A 25,107-nucleotide genomic window follows, 5' to 3' on the forward strand; every position below is an offset into this window, starting at 1 on the left:
TCAATAAAATACTCAAGTCCCCATTCTGTATCGGCAGCTTTAAACTGCATTCAATTAATTTAATGTTGTGAATCAACCGTTAAAGTTGTTGTTGCCCTTCTGTCTACTTTCGACGTGAAAGTTTTAAAACTGTTTCATCATTTAAAGATAGATCAAGTCAAGATTTTGCCGATTTTTGGATTGATTTATTAAAAAAAAAAAATTTAGAGAAAAAGTAATTAGGTTCGCTACAACAGAGCCTTCTAGAGAAGTCTACTGCTTTAAGATGGCGTCTGTTTACTAGCGCGGGAAAGTCTTGTCATTTCGCATCTAGTTCTTGGTATACAGTATGATCTAACACGGCCGTCGTCTGTCATTTCACATCTAGTTCTAGATATTTGTGATATTTACCATAGCCGTATGTTGCCGTATGTTTGTAGCAACTAGCAACTGGGCGCTGTTTGTAGCGGCTGACAGACGCAGTCAGTTATTATTGTTTTCTTTTTTTATCTAGCGGCATGAGTTGAACATGATATTTACTCTCGGTCCATTCCTCATTGGGTCCTGAAGACCAGGCTGACTGTGTTTTATTTCCGCTTTACCTGGTATACTTCAATAATCGGAATTTGGATGTTTGTGAATCGTTCTCGAATCTTCCATGGCCGAATCGCGAATAATCTTAGAATCGGAAATTTCGCACGCCTCTATACATGTGATATCTATGAGACGTATCAGATGCTACCTGCTGCCACCGTAGCATCATGCGGGCTAGTTTTTAGCAACGTCGGCGTAGATTGTAGCGGATGTCGGCTGCGGAAAGGTTTTTTATATTTTTTATTGCTTCTTCCCCTCGTGACATCAGTGCGTTGTCCCGCATTAAAAGTAGTCCGGGCAAAACGTGATGCTTAGAGCTGGCAAAATTAAACGATTCCTCAAGGTGAATAAAATTACTCGGATCAGTTTTTAAACTCGAGTTGCTCGAGTATTCGTTTCAGCTCTAATTTCAGCCTATGACATCAGTATACAGTGGTATGAAAACGTATCTGAACCTCTTTGATTTTCTTACATTTCTGCATAAAATCCCCATCAAATGTGATCTGATCTTTTTCAAAATCACACGGATGTAAAAACAGTGTGTGCTTTAACTAAACCCATCCAAACATTTATAGGTTATAGTGCTGCAACGATTAATCGATTAACTCGAGTATTCGATTAGAAAAAAAGATTCGAATGAAATTTTGCTGCTTCGAGTATTCGTTGATTTAAAGTGGCGTTGTAATGGTTTGTTTTGGAAGTGTTTACATTTAGTTTTATTGATTTGGGTGGATACACGGCCATGTAGTCTACCTAATTTCACATGGCTGAATCAATCTGCTACCTGTTAAGACCAACATTAGCTAAGTTTTTGTTTGAGCTATGTTTTTAATCCGTCTGCAACCTGTTAAGACCAACGTAAGCCAAGTTTTTGTTTGAGCTATTTTTTTTAATGCATTCGTAATTTAGTTTATAGGTATATTTAGCCATTTTTTGTGGGAATGTGTCTGATCCATTTGTTAAGAGCGTTGTAAAAAAAAAAAAAAAGCATTTTATAGCATTTAAGATAGCGGACTTTTGTTATTTAAGTTAGCCAAATGTTCTTTTGTTGTACATAGATTTTTTTTTTTTTAAATTCGTTTGAGGCACAGCTCAGGTATTTTTTTATGTTCCTTATCCGATTACTCAATTATTCGAACTAACTAAATCATCGATGAATCGATTACTAAATTAATCGATAGCTGCAGCCCTAATAGGTTATCATATTTTAATGAGGATAGCATGCAAACAATGATGGAAGGAGGAAAAATAACTAAGTGAATCCTCTGCCTAAGGAGACTCAACCATTTTTTTACCAAACAATTTTAGTCAGGTGTGTGCTCAATCACTGATAAGTGGTTTAAAGCTGCCCTTACCACTATAAAATACACACCTGGTAAGAATTGTCTTGATGAGAAGCATTGTCTGATGTGCATCATTGCTCGGTCAAAACAGCTGAAGACCTGCTATAAAGGATTGTTGATTTGTATAAAGCTGGGAAAGGATACAAAACCATCTCTAAAAGTCTGGATGTTCATCAATCGACAGTCGGAGAAGTTGTCTATTTATTTTACTTACCGGAATAGGATTTTTTAAATCAACAAACAAGAATTAAAATAAACGGTTACAGTATTGTTTTTATTTATTGATTTTATTTGACTCATTAAAATTTTTGAAACAAATGAAAAAATGAGTAATTATCTGATTATAATTTTATTAAAAAATTCAAACGTAAAATTTTTTATTTTTTATTTTAGTTACTTAAAAACATTTTAGAATAAAAAACAATAATGATTCTTATTTAATTGAAAACAGATTTAATGAAAAAAGTAAAATACTCTAGTTCTTAAATTCTTCTTTTGCAAAATTTTCGCAAACCCCCCGTAAATATCCATTTAAAAAATATTTTTTAATCAAACAAAGCAGAATAAACCTATATAATGTTATATTTTATTGTTATTATTAAAAAATATTTTCAAATAAAAAAACGTATTGAAAAGTGTAAATATTCTCTTTATATATATATTTACAGATTCTGTAAATATATAATCTTTTTCGGAATCTATCTTGAAAATGTAAGTAACTCAACAGGAAAAATATATAATAATATAAGCAAAAAATAAATGGCAAAACTCTGATTTCCAAATTGATTAGCCATCTATAGCCATCATTGGCTTTTTTCTCTCCCGTGTATGACTGCCGATCACTTCCCAGTTTAAATGGATTGAACGCCTATCGCCGCCAATGGCACTGAAACCTGATCGTCCTTGCTCATCAGATTTTAGTTGAAGTCATATCAACTAATGAACTTTGATCTATGATAAACGCTAACACGCCCGACTGTAAACGCACCGTCTCAGCACCGTGTGATACAAAAAGTCTATACAACCCTGATGATAGTCGGTCCAGTTTGCAACTTGCTGTATGCTTGTGGGCTGGGCATACTTCCTGGGTGTGACGGCATTCCGGTCACGTGACTTTTGGGATCGGTCGCAGATGTTTTGCTGCTGAGCAGACGTTTTACCCCGAAATCCGAAAGGATGACTCTGATCCTTCTGGAATGTCAGGCTTTACTTGTCATGTGGCGCACTGATGCTGGCATTATTATGGGATGCTCAAACTGAGAGTGGACATCTGCTCTGTGTGCGCAGTTTTCACTCGGATGAGTCATTTAATTTGTACTGATTTATTCGTAACAGTAGCGTTGTTTTTGGCAGCCCTTTTAATTTTTGTCCTATTCTTCTGTATGAAAAGTCATATTTTAGTCATTTCAAACTTGTTTAGTTTTATTCGACAATTGCTTGAAATAATTGGCGGAGTTTGACTTTTGAGGCAGGGGGGCGCACAACATGTTGATGACCCCGAGTGCAGTGTCAGTAATAAAAATAACTTACAGGAATATTTATAATAATAAGTTGACAATGAGTGTTTTTTGTTTCCCATCATTCTTGAGGGGAATTCTAAATCGGACTGCTCAGGCCAGGGGTGGGCAAACCGGTCCTCGAGGGCCACAGTGGGTCCTGGTCTTTGTTCCAACTGACCCAGCACAGATAGTATAACCAATGAGGTTTCAGCAGAAATGAGAAGCACCTGACAGCAATCAACTGATTGCACTTCTAAAACAGCTGATTGGTGAAAATGTGTCGTCTTAATGGGTTGCAACAAAAACCTGCACCCACTGTGGCCCTTTGTTGAATAGTTTGCCCACCCCTGGCTTAGGCAATACTTTTCGCTAAGATTGTCATCCATTGAATATGGTACGCCCGCCGGTGTCGTGCCAATGTAGTTATCCCAGTCAAAAATTGTATCCCCTGGGCGGACCCATATGGAAGTAGATTTGTGTCTTTATTATTCAATCCCCCAAAAATTGCTTCAATCAAAATACATATTTTCAGATCCCCCAAAAAGTCGCTTCAATCAAAAAAAAAAAAAAAAAAAAAAAAAAAAGTGAATGCAAAAATAAATTTGAAACCCCCCCCAAAAAATGCATGTGAAAGCTATTTTTCTTCTTTCTTTTTTTTTTGATTGAAGCAACTTTTATTGATTGAAGTAATGTTGATTTGTGTTTGGGCCACATTTTTGCTAGGACATTTTTGTCATTATTCAATCAAAAAATAAGTTGCTTCAAAAAAAATATATATTTTCAAAAAGAAAAATCCATTCAGTCAAAAAAAAAAAAAAAGGAAAACTTGAATGCTGGTCTGATTTTTTTGAATGCGAAAAAATATTTGAGATTGAAAAATGTGTTTTTTCACGTAATTTTTCATCGAAAAAGTTTTCTTTGATTGAAGCAATCCTTTTTGTGTTTGGACCATATTATTGGTAGGACATTTGTGTCTAAATCATTTAATTCCCCCAAAAGTTGCTTCAATTAAAAAAATATATTTTCAATCAAAGAAAAAAATCATTTGGAAAATATGTACATATATTTTTTCCGTTGCTAGTCACATGATCAGTTCGAAAAATAATTTTGACCCATTATATAAATATATTTTTTGTTCATTTCATTCATTTTTGTTGCAGTTTTATTGATTTATAACTTGCTGCCCTCCAGTGGCCAGTTTTATTGCTTTAAAATGGATTTTCAGCTTTGTGCGTTGGAGCTCAATTGAATCAGAACACAGAAATGTCTTTTTTGGAAAAAAAAAATGAAAAAGATACGCCTTGGGGATACTGAAACAATTAAAAATAGAACGTATTTACACATTTTTGGGAGCAAATGAGTCAAGCACATCAGACGGGCACATACAGTGGGGCAAATAAGTATTTAGTCAACCACCTATTGTGCAAGTTCTCCTACTTGAAAAGATTAGAGAGGCCTGTAATTGTCAACATGGGTAAACATCAACCATGAGAGACTTGAAAAGATTAGAGAGGCCTGTAATTGTCAACATGGGTAAACATCAACCATGAGAGACAGAATGTGGAAAAAAACCCAGAAAATCACATTGTTTGATTTTTAAAGAATTTAATTCCAAAATTAGAGTGGAAAATAAGTATTTGGTCACCTACAAACAAGCAAGATTTCTGGCTGTCAAAGAGGTCTAACTTCTTCTAACAAGGCTCCATTCGTTACCTGTATTGATGGCACCTGTTTTAAATCATTATCGGTACAAAAGACACCTGTCCACAACTCAGTCAGTTACACTCCAAACTCCACAATGGCCAAGACCAAAGAGCTGTCGAAGAACACCAGAGACAAAATTGTAGACCTGCACCAGAATGGGAAGACTGAATCTGCAATAGGTAAAACGCTTGGTATAAAGAAAACAACTGTGGGAGCAATTGTTAGAAAACGGAAGACATACAAGACCACTGATAATCTCCCTCGATCTGGGGCTCCATGCAAGATCTCACCCCGTGGCGTCAAAATGATAACAAGAAAGGTGAGCAAAAATCCCAGAACCACACGGGGGGACCTAGTGAATGACCTACAGAGAGCTGGCACCACAGTAACAAAGGTTACTATCAGTAACACAAAGCGCCGCCAGGGACTCAAATCCTGCACTGCCAGACGTGTCCCCCTGCTGAAGAAAATATACGTCCAGGCCCGTCAGCGGTTCGCTAGAGAGCATTTGGATGATCCAGAAGAGGACTGGGAGAATGTGTTATGGTCAGATGAAACCAAAATGGTAATAATTTTTGGTAGAAACACAGGTTCTCGTGTTTGGAGGAGAAAGAATACTGAATTGCATCCGAAGAACACCATACCCACTGTGAAGCATGGGGTTAGAAACATCATGGTATGGGGCTGTTTTTCTGCAAAAGGACCAGGACGACTGATATGTGTAAAAGAAAGAATGAATGGGGCCATGTATCGAGAGATTTTAAGTGAAAATCTCCTTCCATCAGCAAGGGCATTGAAGATGAGACGTGGCTGGGTCTTTCAGCATGACAATGATCCCAAACACACAGCCAGGGCAACAAAGGAGTGGCTTCGTAAGAAGCATTTCAAGGTCCTGGAGTGGCCTAGCCAGTCTCCAGATCTCAACCCCATAGAAAATCTGTGGAGGGAGTTGATAGTCTGTGTTGCCCAAGGGCAGCCCCAAAACATCACTGCTCTGGAGGAGATCTGAATGGAGGAATGGGCCAAAATACCAGCAACAGTGTGTGAGAAGCTTGTGAAGAGTTAGAGAAAACGTTTGGCTTCCGTTATCGCCAACAAAGGGTACATAACAAAGTATTGAGATGAACTTTTGGGATTGACCAAATACTTATTTTCCACCATGATTTGCAAATAAATTCTTTAAAAATCAAACAATGTGATTTTCTGGGGGGTTTTCCACATTCTGTCTCTCTTGGTTTACCCAAGTTGACAATTACAGGCCTCTCTAATATTTTCAAGTGGGAGAACTTGCACAATTAGTGGTTGACTAAATGCTTATTTGCCCCACTGTAAGTACATAAAAATAGTATTTATGTAAAATATGTAGAAATTTTAATTAGAAAGTACAGCAATTATTAGCAAACCCTTTAATAAAACCAATACTAATTTTTTTTTTTCAAAAGTATTCAAGTAGGACAGAATTCAAAAGGGTTAATTGACTTAATTCATAAATTCATATTTTTTATTTGAAGAAAAAAAAACTTTTGAGTATTACTTGTTTTAATTTTCTTTGTTTTAATTTTTTTTTTACTTTGAAGTGTTTTTTGACTATATTTTTAATTTTCTATATTTTCCTCTATTATTTTTCTTTTAACCCCCCCCCCCCCAATTTAGGATGAATTAATTAATTTTTAAGGTTTATTAGTTCTATATTTTGTTCTTTTTATCATTTTCGTGTATGTACAGTAAGTACTGTACATGAAACATTTTAATTACAAAGTACAGCAATTATGAGAAAACCTAACAATACAAATTAAAAATTTTGAAAAATATTTTGGTATTAAATTATAAAGCAATTAGTCAATTCATCCTTTTCATTAATTTTTTTTTTTTAATTGTATTTTTGTATTTTTGTATCTTGTGTTTATTTATTTATTTTTTTAAATTATTTTTTTACTATCTACATTTTATTTTTAATTTTCTATATTTTCCTCTATTATTTTTCTTTTATTTTTTTCCCCCCAAATTTAGGATTATCCAATTTTTAAGTTATATTCTATATTTAGTTCTTTTTGTCATTTTCATGTACGTATGTATTCCTCCAATACATTTTGACCTATATTTGTTAAAAGTAAATTTAGGCATCAAGGAGTTCAAGCTGACATTTCGGGTTCATTTTCAAAATTCGCTTTATTTTATATTCTCTTTGTTTCAGCTATGAGATAACAGTCCTAGAAGGCGGTCGTCACCGTCATTTCCCTTGTACTGAATGGTCACTTTCACACGGCCACACCACGTTTGGTGATTGATGCCCAAATAACAGATGAGCGCTGAAGAGGAAGTGATGATAAAGTTGACTGGAAGTGCGTTTGAATTATTTATGTCTGTTGTGTGTTCCCGTCTGCTTCCTTTGACATGGATGGCTTATCTGCACCACCATTAGTCACAGACAAACACAGGCTCACATATATGCAGCACACTGCGCTGGTCAAGGCAGAGGTATAGGCGGCCTCTGATTGGCTATCGTCTTCTCTTCCCGCTTTCCTGTTTATGTTGTCGTGAATGTGGCAACCTCTTGTCCTAATGGCTTCATGTTGGATTTAAACATAAGCAGCCTATGTCAAATTGTCCAAAGTTTTTTTTTGTGATGGACATATTGATTTCACGTCCAAATCGCAGTGTTGTTTTTGGCAGCCCTTTTAATTGTCGTCTTAGTTTTTTGGACGATAAAACTCAAGTAGTCTTTGTCATATTTTAGTCAGTTCAAAATTTGTTTGTCTCCGTCTAGTATTTGTTGACGGAAACTCAGAGTAATTTGTATAGTTTTAGTCGTCGTTCACCCAAAATGTTTTCATCTGTAAAATTCAAAAGTTTTAATCCAAAAATGAATAAAGTTTTCCAACAATTTCAAATGAACATTGACAGAAGAGCACACATGTAGCATCTACAAGGACAATGCCAACTTGGTGATAACACACACTCAGCAGGAAAACGGTACATTATTTTCAATTAATTACACCTTTCTGGACGCCATGAAGTATTTGTAAAAAAAATGCCCAGGAGTTTGAAAGGACTCATGCCATTAGCATCAGCCTAATGCTAAAGTGAATGTGAACACAATGCTAACGCTGCGAGTTACATTTAGCATGTGATGATAACTCAGCACAGACCTTTATGACGAGGACACGCCCCCCAAATGACCTGATATGACCACGACACGTCCCCCAAATTTCCTCAAATGACCTGATATGACCAGGACACGCCCTCAATTGTCCCCAAATGACCTGATACGACGAGGACACGCCCCCCAAATGTCCCCAAATGACTAGGACACCTCCCCAAAAGTCCACAAATGACCTGATATGACCAGGACACGCCCCCCAAATGTCCACAAATGACCTGATATGACCAGGACACGCCCCCCAAATGTCCACAAATGACCTGATATGACCAGGACACGCCCCTCAAATGTCCCCAAATGACCGGATATGACCAGGACACGCCCCCCCAAATGACTTGATATGACCAGGACACGCCCCCAAATGTCCCCAAATGACCTGATATGACCAGGACACGCCCCCCAATGATCTGATATGACCAGGACTTCTCCCCCAAATGTCACCAAATGACCTGATATGACCAGGACACCCCCCCAAATGACCGGTATGACCAGGACACGCCCCCAAATGTCCCCAAATGACCTGATATGACAGGACACGCCCCCAAATGACCTGATATGACTAGGACTTGTCCCCCAAATGACCTGATATGACCAGGACACGCCTCCCAAATGTCCCAAATCACCGGATATGACCAGGACACGCCCCTCAAATGCCCTGATATGACCAGGACACGCCCCTCAAATGTCCCCAAATGACCGGATATGACCAGGACACGCCCCCCAAATGACTTCATATGACCAGGACACGCCCCCAAATGTCCCCAAATGGTAAATGGTGTTATACTTAAGATCTGATATGACCAGGACACGCCCCCCAAATGATCTGATATGACCAGGACTTGTCCCCCAAATGTCACCAAATGACCTGATATGACCAGGACATGCCCCCCAAATGTCCCCAATTCACCGGATATGACCAGGACACGCCCGTCAAATGCTCTGATATGACCAGGACATGCCCCCCAAATGTCCCCAATTCACCGGATATGACCAGGACACGCCCGTCAAATGCTCTGATATGACCAGGACATGCTCCCCAAGTGTCCCCAAATGACCTGATATGACCAGGACACGCCCCCAAATGACCTGATATGATCAGGACGCCCCCAAATCTCCCCAAATGACCTGATATAACCAGGACACGCCCCCCAAATGACCTGATATGACTAGGACTTGTCCCCCAAATGACCTGATATGACCAGGACACGCCCCCCAAATGTCCTCAATTCACCTGATATGACCAGGACACGCCCCTCAAATGCCCTGATATGACCAGGACATGCCCCCCAAGTGTCCCCAAATGACCTTATATGAGCAGGACACGCCCCCCAAATGTCCCAAATCAACAGGAAGTGACCTGTTGATGTCCCCGAATTGTTCCCAAACCAACCTGGGCGGGGCTAAGATCTGTATCTCCGCATAGCAAAGCCCTAGTTGTGTTTTAGTCTCCCAAGACGTTTTTGCTTCAGAATTGTCACAATGTCATCATGAAAAAATTATTAATTAATTAATTAATACTTTCTTTATCGTCATCGTTGACGATAATCACACTGCATCCAATCAATCGAACTGTTCATTAAAAGCAAGCAATTAGCCTAAAATGGTGACGTCAAATCAGAATGGTATTGAGACTTTTTGATGCGTCCTGTTGTGATGGCCATGTCCAACTAGTTTGGTGTCAATCTAGGAAACTGGTGTCAGGCACTAGATGTCCAATCAATCAGTTTCAATCCGTATTTTGCAATGAGCACTAAAAAATGCATTTAATTAAATGAATTACTGCATTGAAGGATCCATTTAAGGAAAAATCCATTCTATGAATTGTAATAAATAAATAAAAATGAAAACAAAGGCGATTTTAATAAGCCATGAGCAAAAGAAATTCTCAATAAAATGAAATAAATTACTTAAATAAGATGAAAATAAAAATAAAAAAATTAAAAATTGTAATAAATTGATACAATGAATAAGAATAGACAAATTCAAATAACTGTAACCCTTTCGATATGAATTTCATTAAAAAAAAATTTTCTGTTTTATAAATATCTTGTGCCCTCACTTGGCTTTATTCTTTGACTGCCTTTGACGGCGATAGAGGTCCCCTTCAGACCGGGATTTTTTCTGCTGGGCAAAAACAAATACTTCGCTGATTTTTACTCTACTCAAACACCAGAACAAACTGCAAATTTTTGGTAGGGTTATATCATGCTTTTATTGTTATTTTTAATGTTAATGTGCTTTTAATGAGCGCTTAGGCTTTTCTTTTTGAAGTTGCGTTTTGTCTAAGCCATTTTCAAAGAGCCAAAAATGGCAAATAGGGCGAAACCTCATGATTTGAGTTCAATGGGTAAAGTTTCGTCCAATCATTTCCCAGAAGTGGCAATAGCAACTAAATTCAGTGTGTTTATTGGTTTAGAGACGTGAATGCACGTCATGTCCTTCAGCAGCATGCTCAGGTCTGAATGGGTTGAGCTAATTAAAACGTTTAAATAGATGACCACTCTCCCTGATAGTGTTAACACATATTCACCATTTGCCACCCTCCGTGTCTCAGTGGCGCCCCCTTCCTCCGCCCCGCTGTCTGTTGATGTCCTTCACACTATCGCTGTCCTTTCCGCTTCATTGTTTGTGTCGCCGCGCTTCCGCGATGCCCTGCGACCCTCTTGAAGAAAACAGCTCGCTGCCCGGCCGTGCGTTTCCTGGCTTGCCGCCGAGGCTGCTGGGTATTTAGGGAAGCCGCGCCACACAATCGCTTCCCGCTCCGCATTGACACATCAGTGTGTCTATTTCTGGCGGTAGTGAGGCTGGAAACTAACTACATGACAACAACATCCGCACCTGTACGCCCCCACGCACATATGTACTATGTAGCACACTCAAACACATTGTATACAGTATTATAAAAAATTATCTGAACCTTTTTGAATTTCTCACATTTCTGCATAAAATTACCAAATCAATCAACACACCAAATGTGATCTGATCTTTGTCAAAATCACACAGATGTTAGAACAGTGTCTGCTTTAACTAAAACCACCCAAACATTGAGAGGTTTTCATATTTTAATGAGGATAGCATGCAAGCAATTACAAAAGGGGGATGAATAAATAAATGAACCCTCTCCCTGAGGAGACTTAAAGACCAATTGAAACCAATTTTTACCAACAATTTAAGTAAGGTATATGCCCAACCACAGATGAGTGGTTTAAAGCTGTCCTGCCCACTATAAAATACACACCTGGTAAGAAATGTCTTGATGAGAAGCATTGTGGCTCGGTCAAAGGAGCTGTCTGAAGACATGCGATCAAGGATTGTTGATTTGTATGAAGCTGGGAAAGGATGCAAAACCACCTCTAAAAGTATGGATGGTCATCAATCGACAGTCAGAGAAGTTGTCTACAAATAGAGTTTGGCACTGTTGCGTCTCTCCCAAGGAGTGGCTGTTCACCAAAGATGATGCCAAGAGTTCAGTGCAGAATACTCAGAGAGATAAAAAAAGAACCCTTGAGTGTCTGCTAAAGACTTACAGAAATCACTGGCACACTCTATGTACTCCTCAACTACAGTATATGTTAAACTATGACCAATAATGGTGTCCATGCCAGGACTCCACGGAGAAAGCCACTGCTGTCAAAAAAAAAACAAACAAAAAAAATTATTGCTCGTTTAATGTTTGCAAAAAGGCACTTGGACAATCCACAGAAGTTTTGGCAAAATATTTTGTGGACTGATGACACCAAAGTTGAATTGGTTTGTGAGTAACTCACAACGCCATGTGTGGAGGAAAAATGGAACAGCTCACCAACATCAACACCTCATCCCCACCGTGAAGCATGGTGGTGGGAATTGTGATTAGGGGCTGTTTTGCTGCCTCAGGGCCTGGACAACTTGCAATCATTACTCGAAGAAAGATTTCAAAAGTTTATCAGGATATTTTGCAGGAAAACCTGAGGCTGTCTGTTAGACAGTTGAAGCTAAAAAGAGGACAGGTGCTGCAACAAGACAATGATCCAAAACACAGGAGTAAATCAACTTCAGAATGGTTTCAGAAGAACAAAGTACAGGTTCTGGAGTGGCCAAGTCAAAGTCCAGACTTGAACCCCATTGAGACGCTGTGGCATGAAAAACCGATTCTTGCCAGACATTCCAAGAATCTGAACTACAGCAGTTTTGTAGAGAACAACGGGCAGAGATTAGTCCAGATGGATGTGGCAGACTGATCTGCAGCTACAGGAAGCGTCTGGTTGAAGTTATTGCTACCAATGGAGCACAAAATATTAAATGCGACAATTCACTTACTTATTTTCCCCCTTCTGTCATTGTTTGCTTAGTATTCTCATTAAAATATGAAAACTTATAAGTGTTTGGGTGGTTTTAGTTAAAGCAGAGTTTTTTCAGCTGTGTGATTTTGACAAAGATCAGATCACATTTGATGCAGATTTGATGCAGAAATGTGAGGAATTCCAAAAGGTTCAGATACTTTTTCATATCACTGTACGATTGGCGTGCATGAGACTCATACGTACATCTACGGAAAGAAAAAAACCCTAATCACGATTTTTCTGGCTGATACTGCGACTTCGATTTGCAACCCCCCCCCATCCCCAAAATCGAACTGAAGTACAAAATTCAATCATATTTACACAGATGACATGGAATGAAATAATATCGTCCAAATTTTATAACAATGTGAAGACACTCAAATGTTAGGCATGCCTGTATGTAGGGTTGGCCTATTTCAGGGGCGGAACTGATGGGGATGCTAGGGGGCGACGGCGCCCAGACCCGGGCCTCTAAAGAGGCCAGTTTGTGGGCGTGAAGTGGGCATGGTTGGGCAAGGGGAGGGTCAAACGGAAAGGTAAGTTAATGAACGGAGCGGTAACATGGTGTTTTCATAAGGCTGTAACAACTAATCCATTAAATTGATTAATAAATCAGTTGCCAAATAATTTGATAATCGATTTTTGCCGGCGGCAATGAGCAGTCCCGTTTGGGTCCTTGTTCGTGTGTAATGTGAAGTGATTAGAGCAGGTTTGCGATTACGCTAAACAGTGTCTTAAGGGTTCGTTTTGTATTGTCTTTTGGAGAAGCATATTAGCACTTGAGTTATTGTTAGATAGTAAAGTTGTTTCATTTCTTTTTTGTAAAGAATCTACACACATGAACACATTCATATAACAGTTTAGAGCAGGGGTCCCCAACCTTTTTTGCACCACGGACTGGTGTGATTTGGGCCTTTTTTTAGGGACCGGTGTTCTGTCAAATTTTGCACCCTTACAAAATTATGCTCACAAAACTGTTGTGGCGGTGAAAAAAGCCCTTTTTTATATTTGGTTGGACTCTCGATGTTATCCTTTACATCATAAACATACAGTGGGGCAAATAGTTATTTAGTCAACTACTAATTGTCAACATGGGTAAACCTCAGCCATGAGAGACAGAATGTGAAAAAAACCCAGAAAATCACATTGTTCGATTTTTAAAGAATTTATTTGCAAATCATGGTGGAAAATAAGTATTTGCTCAATACAAAACGTTCATCTCAATACATTGTTCTGTACCCTTTGTTGGCAATAACGGAGGCCAAATGTTTTCTGTAACTCTTCGCAAGCTTTTCACACACTGTTCCTGGTATTTTGGCCCATTCCTACATGCAGGTCTCCTCTAGACCAGTGATGTTTTGGGGCTGTCGTTGGGCAACACGGACCTTCAACTCCCTCCACAGATTTTCTATGGGGTTGAGATCTGGAGACTGGCTCGGCCACTCCTGGACCTTGAAATGCTTCTTACGAAGCCACTCCTTTGTTGCCCTGGCTGTGTTTTTGCGATCATTGTCATGCTGAAAGTCCCAGCTACGTCTCATCTTCAATGCCCTTGCTGATGGAAGGAGATTTTCACTCAAAATCTCTCGATACATGGCCCCATTCATTCTTTCCTTGACTCTGATCAATCATCCTGGTCCCTCTGCAGAAAAACAGCCTCAAAGCAGGATGTTTCCGACCCCATGCTTCACAGTGGGTATGGTGTTCTTCGGTTGCAATTCAGTATTCTTTCTCCTCCAAACACGAGAACCTGTGTTTCTACCAAAAAGTTCTATTTTGGTTTTATCCGACCATAACACATTCTCCCACTCCTCTCTGGGTTCATCCAAATGCTCTCTAGCGAACCGCAGACGGGCCTGGACGTGTACAATCTTCAGCAGGGTGACACGTCTGGCAGTGCAGGATTTGAGTCCCTGGCGGCGCATTGTGTTACTGATAGTAGCCTTTGATACTGTAGTCCCAGCTCTCTGTAGGTCATTCACTAGGTCCCCCCGTATGGTTCTGGGATTTTTGCTCACCGTTCTTATCATTTTGACGCCACGTGAAGTCTTGCATGGAGCCCCAGATCGAGGGAGATTATCAGTGGTCTTGTATGTCTTCCATTTTCTAATAATTGGTCCCACAGTTGATTTTCTTACACCAAGCGATGTACCTATTGCAGATTCAGTCTTCCCATCCTGGTGCAGCTCTACAATTTTGTCTCTGGTGTCCTTTGACAGCTCTTTGGTCTTGGCCATAGTGGAGTTTGTGGGTGAGACTGACTGAGATTGTGGACAGGTGTCTTTTATACTGATAATGAGTTAAAACAGGTGCCATTAATACAGGTAACGAGTGGAGTCTTGTTAGACCTCGTGAGAAGACCTCTTTGACAGCCTGAAATGTAGTTTTTTTTTTGTTGGTGACCAAATACTTATTTTCCACTCTAATTTGAAAATAAATTATTTAAAAATCAAACAATGTGATTTTCTGTTTGTTTTTTTTCCACATTCTCTCTCTCTCATGGTTGAGGTTTACCTATGTTGACAATTACAGGCCTCTCTAATCTTTTCAAGTAGGAGGACTTGCACAATTGGTGGTTGACTAAATATTTATTTGCCCAACTGTATTTCCTGTGGCCTATACTACGAAGCCGGTTTTCTGGCTTAGCAGGGTAACTTCGAGAGTAACTTTATCACGTGCGACGTAAGTTCGCGGCTAAGCGAGACTACGAAAGGTGGATATGTTGGAACCGAGAAGTGTTGCCATGGCAACACACGCCACACGCCAAACCTGGTCGTGTCAGAGTTAGATCTTGCTTAACATCAGGATTCCAATTAACCACGCTCTATTTAAACAGCACTCCTCCGCGGACTTGGACGACCCATACGACATTGGCGCGCGGATTGTGAGGGGCTCTCTCCGGAGGGCACGGGTATTTCGGGACCGCCAGAATCCGCTGGCGTACCCGGAAGATGTTCTCCATGAAAGATAAAGATTTTCAGCTGAGGGAATTCTTTACCTGTGCCAACTGATCTAGGCAGATGTCACTAATGTAACCCGCCGAGTCAGGCCCTCACAACCGCGCAGATTGCGTGTGCCTGTCCGTGTGCTCTTTCGCCAGGGACAATATATGTATTCCATCGGTGATGCTGAATATCTGCGTAAGAACACTGTATGCCGTGCGATACGGAGTGGGGTATGGAAACGCTTCAAATTGATGCATTTATAATAATCATAGAAATATGTAGACTATTTAAACATTGAGAAAACTTGCGTTTTTTTCTGCCAACTCGAGGAGATTAAATTAAATGTCAAATCCACTGATAGGACAGACGCACAAATATAAAAGATATACATGTTTATTGAATATGCATCTTACAGTCTTGTTTAACTGTGAAAAATCGTTACAAAAGACGGGCTTTTATTTACGCAACAACGCATGGCATCCCCGCATTTCCTTCTTCTCCTGAGTCCTCACAAATATAACATAATTTTTTTTTGGGGGGGGGGGGGGGGGGTTGTCGGGCTCGGGCCTGCAAATCAAGTTTATTGATCGGACTCGGGTCGAGTCGGGCTGGATTTTTTAGGCCCAAACTAAAAAAAAAACATATGTATTCGTACAGTCAAGGGGACTAAACATACAATCATCCTGTTTCGTGTGGTGATGCGTGACAATTATTTCTTACTGTTAATGTACCAAATCTTATTTTATTGTCCTGACAGCAGGCTTTATTTCTTTTCATGGACATAAGTAAACTGGCATATTGACGCATTCACAAATCACACGATCTGTAAATTCGCTGTCAACAGACCCGTTGCGCTCTACTCGCCGAAGCGGTGTTGGATTTCGCGGTGAGGGTGGATTTTAATTCCTCATAATTCCGCATGATCATCGCGCATTCCTCCTCCGTGAAGTAAGGTGCCCGTGACATCGTCACAAGTAGTGTTTGACTCTGGTCACCGCCCCCTTTTATGTGAACGCGCAGTAACTCTGGGTTGACACAGGTTCGACTAATCAACCTCATAATCAGCGTCGTAGTACCGATTGACCACAAACTAGACAACCAGGTTTTGTCAACTCCGGTTACCCGATGGTAAACTGGATTACTTCTGGGGAGGTTGAACTCGGTTCGTAGTATAGGCCACTGCTCTGCATTTTGCCTTTGCTGCTCGTCTTGTGAACGACCGACAGGGCTGTCCTGCTCTTCACTTTTCCGCTCTGGTTCAAATTGGAAGGGCAGAACCGACGACATGTTTGAGAAGCTAACGAGTGACACGCTGGAAGTTCGGCAGCGGGCCATGTGACGTCACCGCATTGCGACGTCAACCAGAATGGCGACCTATCAGTTAAAATAATTGTACAAATTTTATAAAAACGAAAACATTAAGCGGGGTTTTAATATCAAATTATTATAACTCATACTAACATTTTTCTTTTAAGAATTACATGTCTTTAAGATCTGGGATCCCTTTAACAAACCGTGGCCCCAACAACTCAACACAAGTATTATGCCCAGCACTACCGAGCTATACTTCTTGTGAACAAAATTACCTAACCTCTTGCCAGATGTTCATGTTATTGAGCACCTTTTTCTTGTGTTGTAGGTTCCCCCCCGCACGCAGCTCCATCATGCCAATCCTCAAGAACCTTCCGATGCGCCTGAAGGGCGGCCCCACTTTGGACAACGCCCTGTTCATTCGCAGGATGAGCCTCCAAATCAACCCGCGCCACCACAACCCCTTCGACGACGATGAGGACGGCGGCCGCGGCGACCGCTCTTGGTCGCCAGCCGGCTCCTTCTTGGACGGCGATGTCCCTGGTGAACGTAACCCCTTCGAGGACGGGGAGGACGACAACGAGGCCGACGAGGGCAAGAAGGCCAAAGGGGAACGAGGCGGCTCAGGGAAGGGCTCCTTCATCAAGTCGCCCCTCAAGAGTTTGGGCAAGCTGGGGAAGAATATGAGGTTGTCGGGACGAGGCAAGAACGGAGGGACGCCCTCGCCGCAGGGAACGCCGTCCCCCGCGGACAAGAAGAAAAGAGGTCGAAGGAGCTCAGAAGGAAGTCTGCTTAGGTATAATAAAATCTGCATACAAATACAGTGTATCACAAAAATTAGTACACCTCGCCATAGGTGGAGTTTGACTTTTGGGGCAGAAGGGACACAATATGTTGATGACCGCGAAACGCAGTGTTAGCAATAAAATTAATTTACAAGAATATTTATAATAATTAGTTGTAGAGCTGAAACGAACACTCGAGTAACTCGAGTTTAAAAACTGATCCGAGTAATTTTATTCACCTCGAGTAATCGTTTATTTTGACAGTGCTAAGCATCATGTTTTGCTCGGACTACTTTTAATGTGGGACAACGCGCTGATGTCACGTGCGGAGAGGAAGAAGGGGGGGAAAAAAAAAAAAAAACTTACTGCAGCCGACAGCTGCTACAAACGACGCCGACGTTGCTAAATACTAGCCCGCACGATGCTACGTTGGTAGCAGGTAGCGTCTGATGCGTCTCATAGAGATCACATGTATGTTGAACTAGATGCGCAATGACAGACTAGGCCGCGTGTGGGCAGCGTTAGTAAACAGCCGCCATCTTAAAGCAGTATAGCGCTAATAAAGAGCGCTAAGCGCTAATAAATAAGATTAACGTTACTGTCACTACTAGCTCACGTAACGGAGGGCTAGGTTTCTATTAATTATGACCACTGTTGATGCGTGGCTAACGTGTCTTACATACAGGCTTTAACATAACATAGCATTGTGGAGTGATGAGGGTGTAAAATAAAAACTTAATAATGCTGACTATCAATTTTAGCTCAGTCGTCACTGCTGGATAAAACACCAAGTAGCACTGGTCCCTAATGTGCTCCAATACAGCCTGTATCGTACATTTATTTTGAACACTGCAAAAACTCAAAATCCTATCAGGACTTACAGTTTAGACTAACTTAAAACTTAACTAGAACTTAAAAACGGCTTGACACAAATAGAAATTCAATTGAAACACGTGGGAAAAAAACCTAACTTTTAAGTGATGTGTGTAATCAAGCGTAACGGCATTTTTAGGTAAGATATATATATAAGATCTAAAAGTTTTTTGAGTGAAAGCAGTGAATTAGTCTTGTTGGCTGTTTTCAACAATATACATAGAAAATAAAGACATTGATTGGCTGAAAATGGTTCAAGATTAGATGAAATGTCTTGTTTTCTCATGTATATTTATAATTGCTCTTCACCTAAAAATATATTTGTTTTATCCGATTACTCGATTAATTGATAGAATTTTCAGTCGATTACTCGATTACTAACATATTCGATAGCTGCAGCCCTAATTAGTTGACAATGAGCGTTATTTGTTTCCCATCATTCTTGAGGGGAATTCTAAATCAGGCTGCTTAGGCAATACTTTTCACCGAGATCGTCAACCATTGAATATGGTACGTCCGCTGGTGTTGTGCCAATGTAGTTACCCCAGTAAAAATTGTATCCCCTGGGCGGAGCCATATGGAGGTAGATTTGTGTCTTTATTATTCAATCCAAAAAAAGTTGCTTCAATAAAAAAAAATATATATATATGTTTGAGTGCAAAAATAAATTTGAATTTAAAGAATAAAAAAAATAAAGTTAAAAAGAATGCATGTGAAAGCTATTTTTCTTTGATTGAATTTCTTTTTGGGGGGATTGAACCAACTTTTTTGATTGAAGTAATGTTGATTTGTGTTTGGGCTGCATTTTGGCTAGGAAGTTTTTGTCTTTATTATTCAATCAAAAAAATAAGTTGCTTCAAAAAATATATATTTTCATAAAGAAAAATCACTTCAATCAAAAAAAAAAAAAAAGAAAAATTTCAACCATAGAAAATGTTTTTGAATGCGAAAAAAAAATAATTTTTGAGATTGAAAATTTTTCATTTGATCACTTAATTTTTCATTTAAACAGTTTCATTCTATTGAAGCAATCCTTTTTGTGTTTGGGCCATATTATAGGTAGGACATTTATGTCTAAATCATTCAATCCCCCCAAAAAGTTGCTTCAATCAAAAAAAAATAATTTGAAAAATAAAAATCCCCCCCCATTTTTTTTCCAAATTATATGCAAAGTAAATGACCGTCTAAGGTGCTAGTCACATGATCTGTTCGAAAAATAATTTTGACCCATTATAAAAATATATTTTTTGTCCATTTTATTCATTTTTGTTGCAGTTTTGTTGCAGTTTTATTCCTTTACAACTTTTATATATATATATATATATATATATATATATATATATAAATATATATATATATACGGGACTGCTGTCAGCATTGCTGCAGAGATTGAAGAGGTGGGGGGGGTCAGTCTGTTAGTGCTCAGACCATATGCCACACTCTACATCAAATTAGTGTGCATGGCTGTCACCCCAGGAGGAAGCCTCTTCTGAAGACGGTACACAAGAAAGTCCGCCCGTCTCATCAGACCATAGGACATGGTTCCAATAACCCATGTGCTTTGTTGACATGTCTTCATCAAACTGTTTGCGGGCTTTCTTGTGTACCGTCTTCAGAAGAGGCTTCCTCCTGGGGTGACAGCCATGCACACCAATTTGATGTAGAGCGCGGCGTATGGTCAGAGCACTAACAGGCTGCCCCCCCCCCACCTCTTCAATCTCTGCAGCAATGCTGACAGCAGTCCCGTAACGAGTCACATGACATTTTGGAGGGAAAATGACAAGCAGTACTCAATTTGGACATTTAGGGATGTACGTTGATTCTATGGGGTGTACTCACTTTTGTTGCCAGCGGTTTAGATATTAGTGGCTATATTTTGAGTTATTTTGAGGGGAAAATAAATTAACTCTATTATATAAGCTGCACACAGACTACTTTTCATTGTTTCAAAGTGTCATTTTGTCAGTGTTGTCCCATGAAAAGATATACTTAAATATCTGTAGAAATGCGAGGGGTGTACTCACTTTTGTGATACACTGTAAGTACAACAAAAGAACCATTGGCTAACTCACATACCAAAAGTCCGCTAGCTTAAATGCTATGAAATGCTAACTTCTTATTTATTTATTTATTTTTTTACAATGCTCTTAATAAATAGTTTAAACACATATTCACACAAAAAACATAAATATAAAAAATAAAAAATATGCGTATAAACTACGAATGCATTAAATGAGCCAAAACAAAAACTTAGCTTAACAGGGAGCAGCTGGACTCAGCCATGTGAAATGAGTTCTGTCATATTCACTGTTGCCACTAGAGGGCAGTGTATCCAACCAAAATCAATAAAACTAAATCTCAAACACTTTCAAAACAAACCATTACAACGCCACCATAATTAAACGAATTCTCGAAGCGGCAAAATTCAATTTTAATATTTTTTCAAAACAAATAACTCGAGTTAATCGATTAATTGTGGCAGCATGAGAAAGTATTAAATCACCCAATGAGCGGGACTCGAAATCATCACTTTTCCAAAAAATAGTTGGAACAAACTCATTTTCTGTCCATTTTTCATATATCAATAAGCTTTGACTGAATGCCTAACTTTATTTCATGCAACACTGTTATGCATGTGATTGGAATGAGACAATTAAAAACCCCAAAAATTGTATAGGTAAGCTTGCCCTCTTAATCACCAATCACGGCAATGACAGCTAACTAAAGAGCTAGCTTTTTCGCCTGAGAGAAAAAATGAACATGATCTGCAACTGTTACGTTTGTCTATATACAATTTGCCTGCAACTTTGTTGATCACTTCTCAGAGTTAGCAAAAGAAATGTTTCCTGACTCAATAATTTCATCGGTAAGTTAATTTTATGAATTGACCTTTTTAATTAGGGCCCGAGCACCAGGCGTGCGAATCTTTTTCATATCTAGCATGTATATGAGCTATCCCAGCCTGAACACCCCTGGCGCCCCCGAGTGGGAACAGGAAATGCTCTTCTTTACGAGACAGGCTCCTCCCCCAGGGAAAAAAATCTGTTGACCTCAAACGTGCATCAGCGGAGCCTCAAGACATGTGTTCAGGTGCCTGATGAAAAATATTGAGGTTTCGTTGAAGCGGAGGGGTCCAAACAGGAAAGTGAAAATGACCATCAACAATTTGTCTCGCAAAAGACTTTGAACAGTCATAACTCGGCAGATATACAACATATCTGTGCCAAACTTCCCGTGCTTGTTGAGAGTCATACTCTGAAGGGCCTGGTAGGGGTCATTTGTTGTGCAAAACTGCTCCAAAAAGTCTCTTGCACGCAAATTCCAAACCCAACAGGAAATCGGGTATTTTGGATTGAATGTGAAATTTTTATTGATTCACAGCAGGGGTCCCCAAACATTTTCCTGTGAGGGCCACATAACTTTTCTCTTCTCTGATGAGGGGCCGGGTCAGTTTGTAACAGAAAAAGTGTGACGATTGCAGGAGTGCCTTAATTTAAAAATGTATTGTTTTTCTGAAAGCCACAATGAAATAACCCTTTCTGGATTCTTCACGGAACAAAAGAAAATAAAAATAGTTATAATATAATGTAACAATAACGCTAACAATTAAATAGATAATAACCAAATAACCCTCTCTGGGTTCTTCACGGGAAAAAAAACAGGAAATAAATAACAGTATTGAGAGGGGGGAAAAAAATTGTTTAGGGGGCCGGACCAAATGTGGAGGCAGGCTGGATACGGCCCACCTCCACATTTGGCCCCCACATTCCGGCCCCATGATTTACAGGGTGCACATTTGAGACCTTGACGCCTAGGGAATTTGTTTGATCATCCTCAGAATTGGCGAGACTGTTCATGAGGCATATGAAATCTTAAGTTATCAAAATGGTGTGTTTTTATTTACTGGCCTGACCTGGGCGGGGTGCCAAAGTCGTCCATTTTTTCGGCAAAACATTAAATTCGGAAAATGACTAATAATACAACGTTCAATCTATTTTATATCTGGCATGTGTGTGAGGTATCCCAGCCTGAACAGGACTGGATTGAAATATTACCAATTTTGCCTGGCGCCTCTTGTGGGAACAGGAAATGCCTTTTTTATGGGACACACTCCTCCGCTAAGGGGAAAAAAAAATCAATCGACCTCAAACCTGCATAACCTGCTTATTTATTTAACATCTATATGCTTCCGTTAGCTCAGATAATGGAACAGTATGACATCCCCTATCACGCCTATGCAGATGACACACAACTGTACATTTCTGTGTCCCCACATGATTATAGTCCCTTAGTCTCCCTGAGTAAATGCATTCATCAAATCAATGAATGGATGTGCCAGAATTTTCTCCAGTTAAATGTGGAGAAGACAGAGGTGATCATTTTTGGGCCAAAAAAGGAAAGGTCAAAGATAAGTAGGCAACTTAGAACAATGTCACTTACAGCTACAAATCAAGTCAGAAACCTGGGCGTAATTATTGACTCAGACCTAAAATTTGATAGCCATCTAAAGTCCGTCACTAAATCCGCTTATTACCACCTAAAAAATATAACCAGAATTAAGGGGCTTCTGACACAACAAGACATGGAAAAACTTATGCATGCATTCATTTTCAGCAGATTGGACTATTGCAACGGTATATTTACAGGTCTTGATAAAAAATCAGTCAGGAAGCTGCAGCTAGTACAGAATGCTGCAGCCAGAGTCCTCACAAATACAAGGAAGCTGGACCACATTACACCGGTTTTGAAATCGCTACACTGGCTTCCAGTGAGTCAAAGGATAGACTATAAAATACTACTGCTCGTCTACAAAACACTTAATGGCCTTGGACCAAAATACATGCTTGACTTGTTAGATTCCTATGAGACATCCAGACCCCTAAGGTCGTCTGGAACCGGTCTCCTGCATATTCCTAGAACAAGAATCAAGCAGGGTGAGGCAGCATTTAGTTATTATGCTCCTCACCTCTGGAACAAGTTACCCGAACCTCTGAAGTATGCTCAAACTGTTAGCTCTTTTAAATCAGGGCTAAAAACGCTTTTGTTTAGCACTGCATATCCATAACTGTCTATATATTTCAATCTACCTGCTTTCTATTCCTCATGTGCTTATCTCCATTGCTGATTTCAATTATTATTAGGAGTAATAGTTTTTGTTTTATTTTTTATTTTTGTTTTATTTGTATTTATTTTTATTCTGTGATTAAGTGCGATCTTTTGTCTTGGTTTTTATGTTGTATTGATTTAAATGTGAATTTTATGATCTTCATGTGATGTAAAGCACTTTGAATTGCCTCGTGTTGAATTGTGCTATATAAATAAATTTGCCTTGCCTTGCCTTGCCATAAGGGGAGCCTTAAGACATGTGTTCAGATGCCAAATGAAAATTATTGAGGTTTGGTTGAAGCAGAAGGGTCCAACAGGAAAGTGATAAAGACTGTCACCATTTTGTCTATCCACACATTTTGAACAGTCATAACTTGGCAGAAATACATGATATCTGCACCAAACTTCCCGTGCTTGGTGAGAGTCTTACCCCAAAGAGTCCAGAAGTGGTCATTTGCACCAACAGTGGCAGCAGAATTTGTGGCCATTGCATGCTCAAAAACTCAAAACAATTTCTCATCTCAAAAAAAAGGGCGAGTTTAAAGCATGTTAAGTTCTCATTAGATGATTAGAGGGGGTTCTCTGCCACCACTCCGACCTGCGTGCCGTCCGACTTTACGTGACGTCCAAGTTGCGCCAAAGTTCGAGGGCCTGTTCAGTCCTGCTTGCAGGCCTAGTTTATAATTGGACACAGTAACGAACTACCTTCAAGTCAAACTGAATTGCAAGCTGAAGTACCATGAAGTGCAGCCATCGAAAGACTTGATAGAAATTGCCAAAAGTGCTACATACAATCATAACAAGTCACTGCTAAATTTTAGTAATCATGATGTAGCTGAAGATATTGATTGTTCTTTGATTGCACCAGGTTTAATGTGACAATATTACCAATAAGTTCATATTATTTTAATGATTGAGTTTTATTTTTGTTTCATATTGCACGCTAGGTAACACTTGATAATAACTATCCGTTTTACTAGTTAATAGATCATTAGTAAACTGTTGATAAATGATTTATTGGTGATTTGTGAAGTATTTGTTAAGAGTTTGTTAAGCACTGACAGGGTGTTCCAATATGGTTGACCCCATTCTAAATGCCCATGCTAGTTGATGGATCTTATTAAAACTATATACACTTTATGTTGAAGTGAACGGCATTTCTTAACCTGAAAAGATTAATGCCAAACGTTAAACGCAAAAAACTTGAAACGTTTCTACACAAACTGTGTTTCAGGTTAAGAGCACCCTGTAAATGCTTAACAAACTGTTAACAAATACTTCACAAATCAACAATAAATCATTTATCAACAGTTTACTAATGATCTATTAACTATTAAAACGGATAATTATTATAAAGTGTTACCGCACGCTATATAAATGGCTGTAAGATTAGTCATCAATTTGTAAGGGCATACGTCACTATTTGTAAGATTGCCAACGGCCTCGGGTTGACAAGTATGGTTATCCTTTTTGAAGTTGTGTTTGG

At 39.4% G+C, this 25,107-nt stretch overlaps 1 protein-coding gene across 4 annotated transcripts in view; it reads left to right on the top strand.

Annotated features, from left to right (window-relative positions):
* The window catches only part of LOC130917241 (tumor necrosis factor alpha-induced protein 2-like), a 119,386-nt gene that overhangs the window by 26,382 nt on the left and 67,897 nt on the right, over nt 1-25,107 (top strand). For all 4 annotated transcript variants that reach the window (XR_009063437.1, XM_057838448.1, XM_057838447.1 and 1 more), the window contains exon 2: nt 17,186-17,653. Coding sequence is in view for 3 of the 4 variants with exons in the window: in XM_057838447.1 (XP_057694430.1) it covers nt 17,186-17,653 (468 nt within the window). In the remaining variant the exon portion in view is untranslated. The remainder of the gene's footprint in view (nt 1-17,185; nt 17,654-25,107) is intronic.

This window comes from Corythoichthys intestinalis, chromosome 6 (assembly GCF_030265065.1).
Source record: "Corythoichthys intestinalis isolate RoL2023-P3 chromosome 6, ASM3026506v1, whole genome shotgun sequence".
NCBI classification, from domain to species: Eukaryota; Metazoa; Chordata; class Actinopteri; order Syngnathiformes; family Syngnathidae; genus Corythoichthys; species Corythoichthys intestinalis.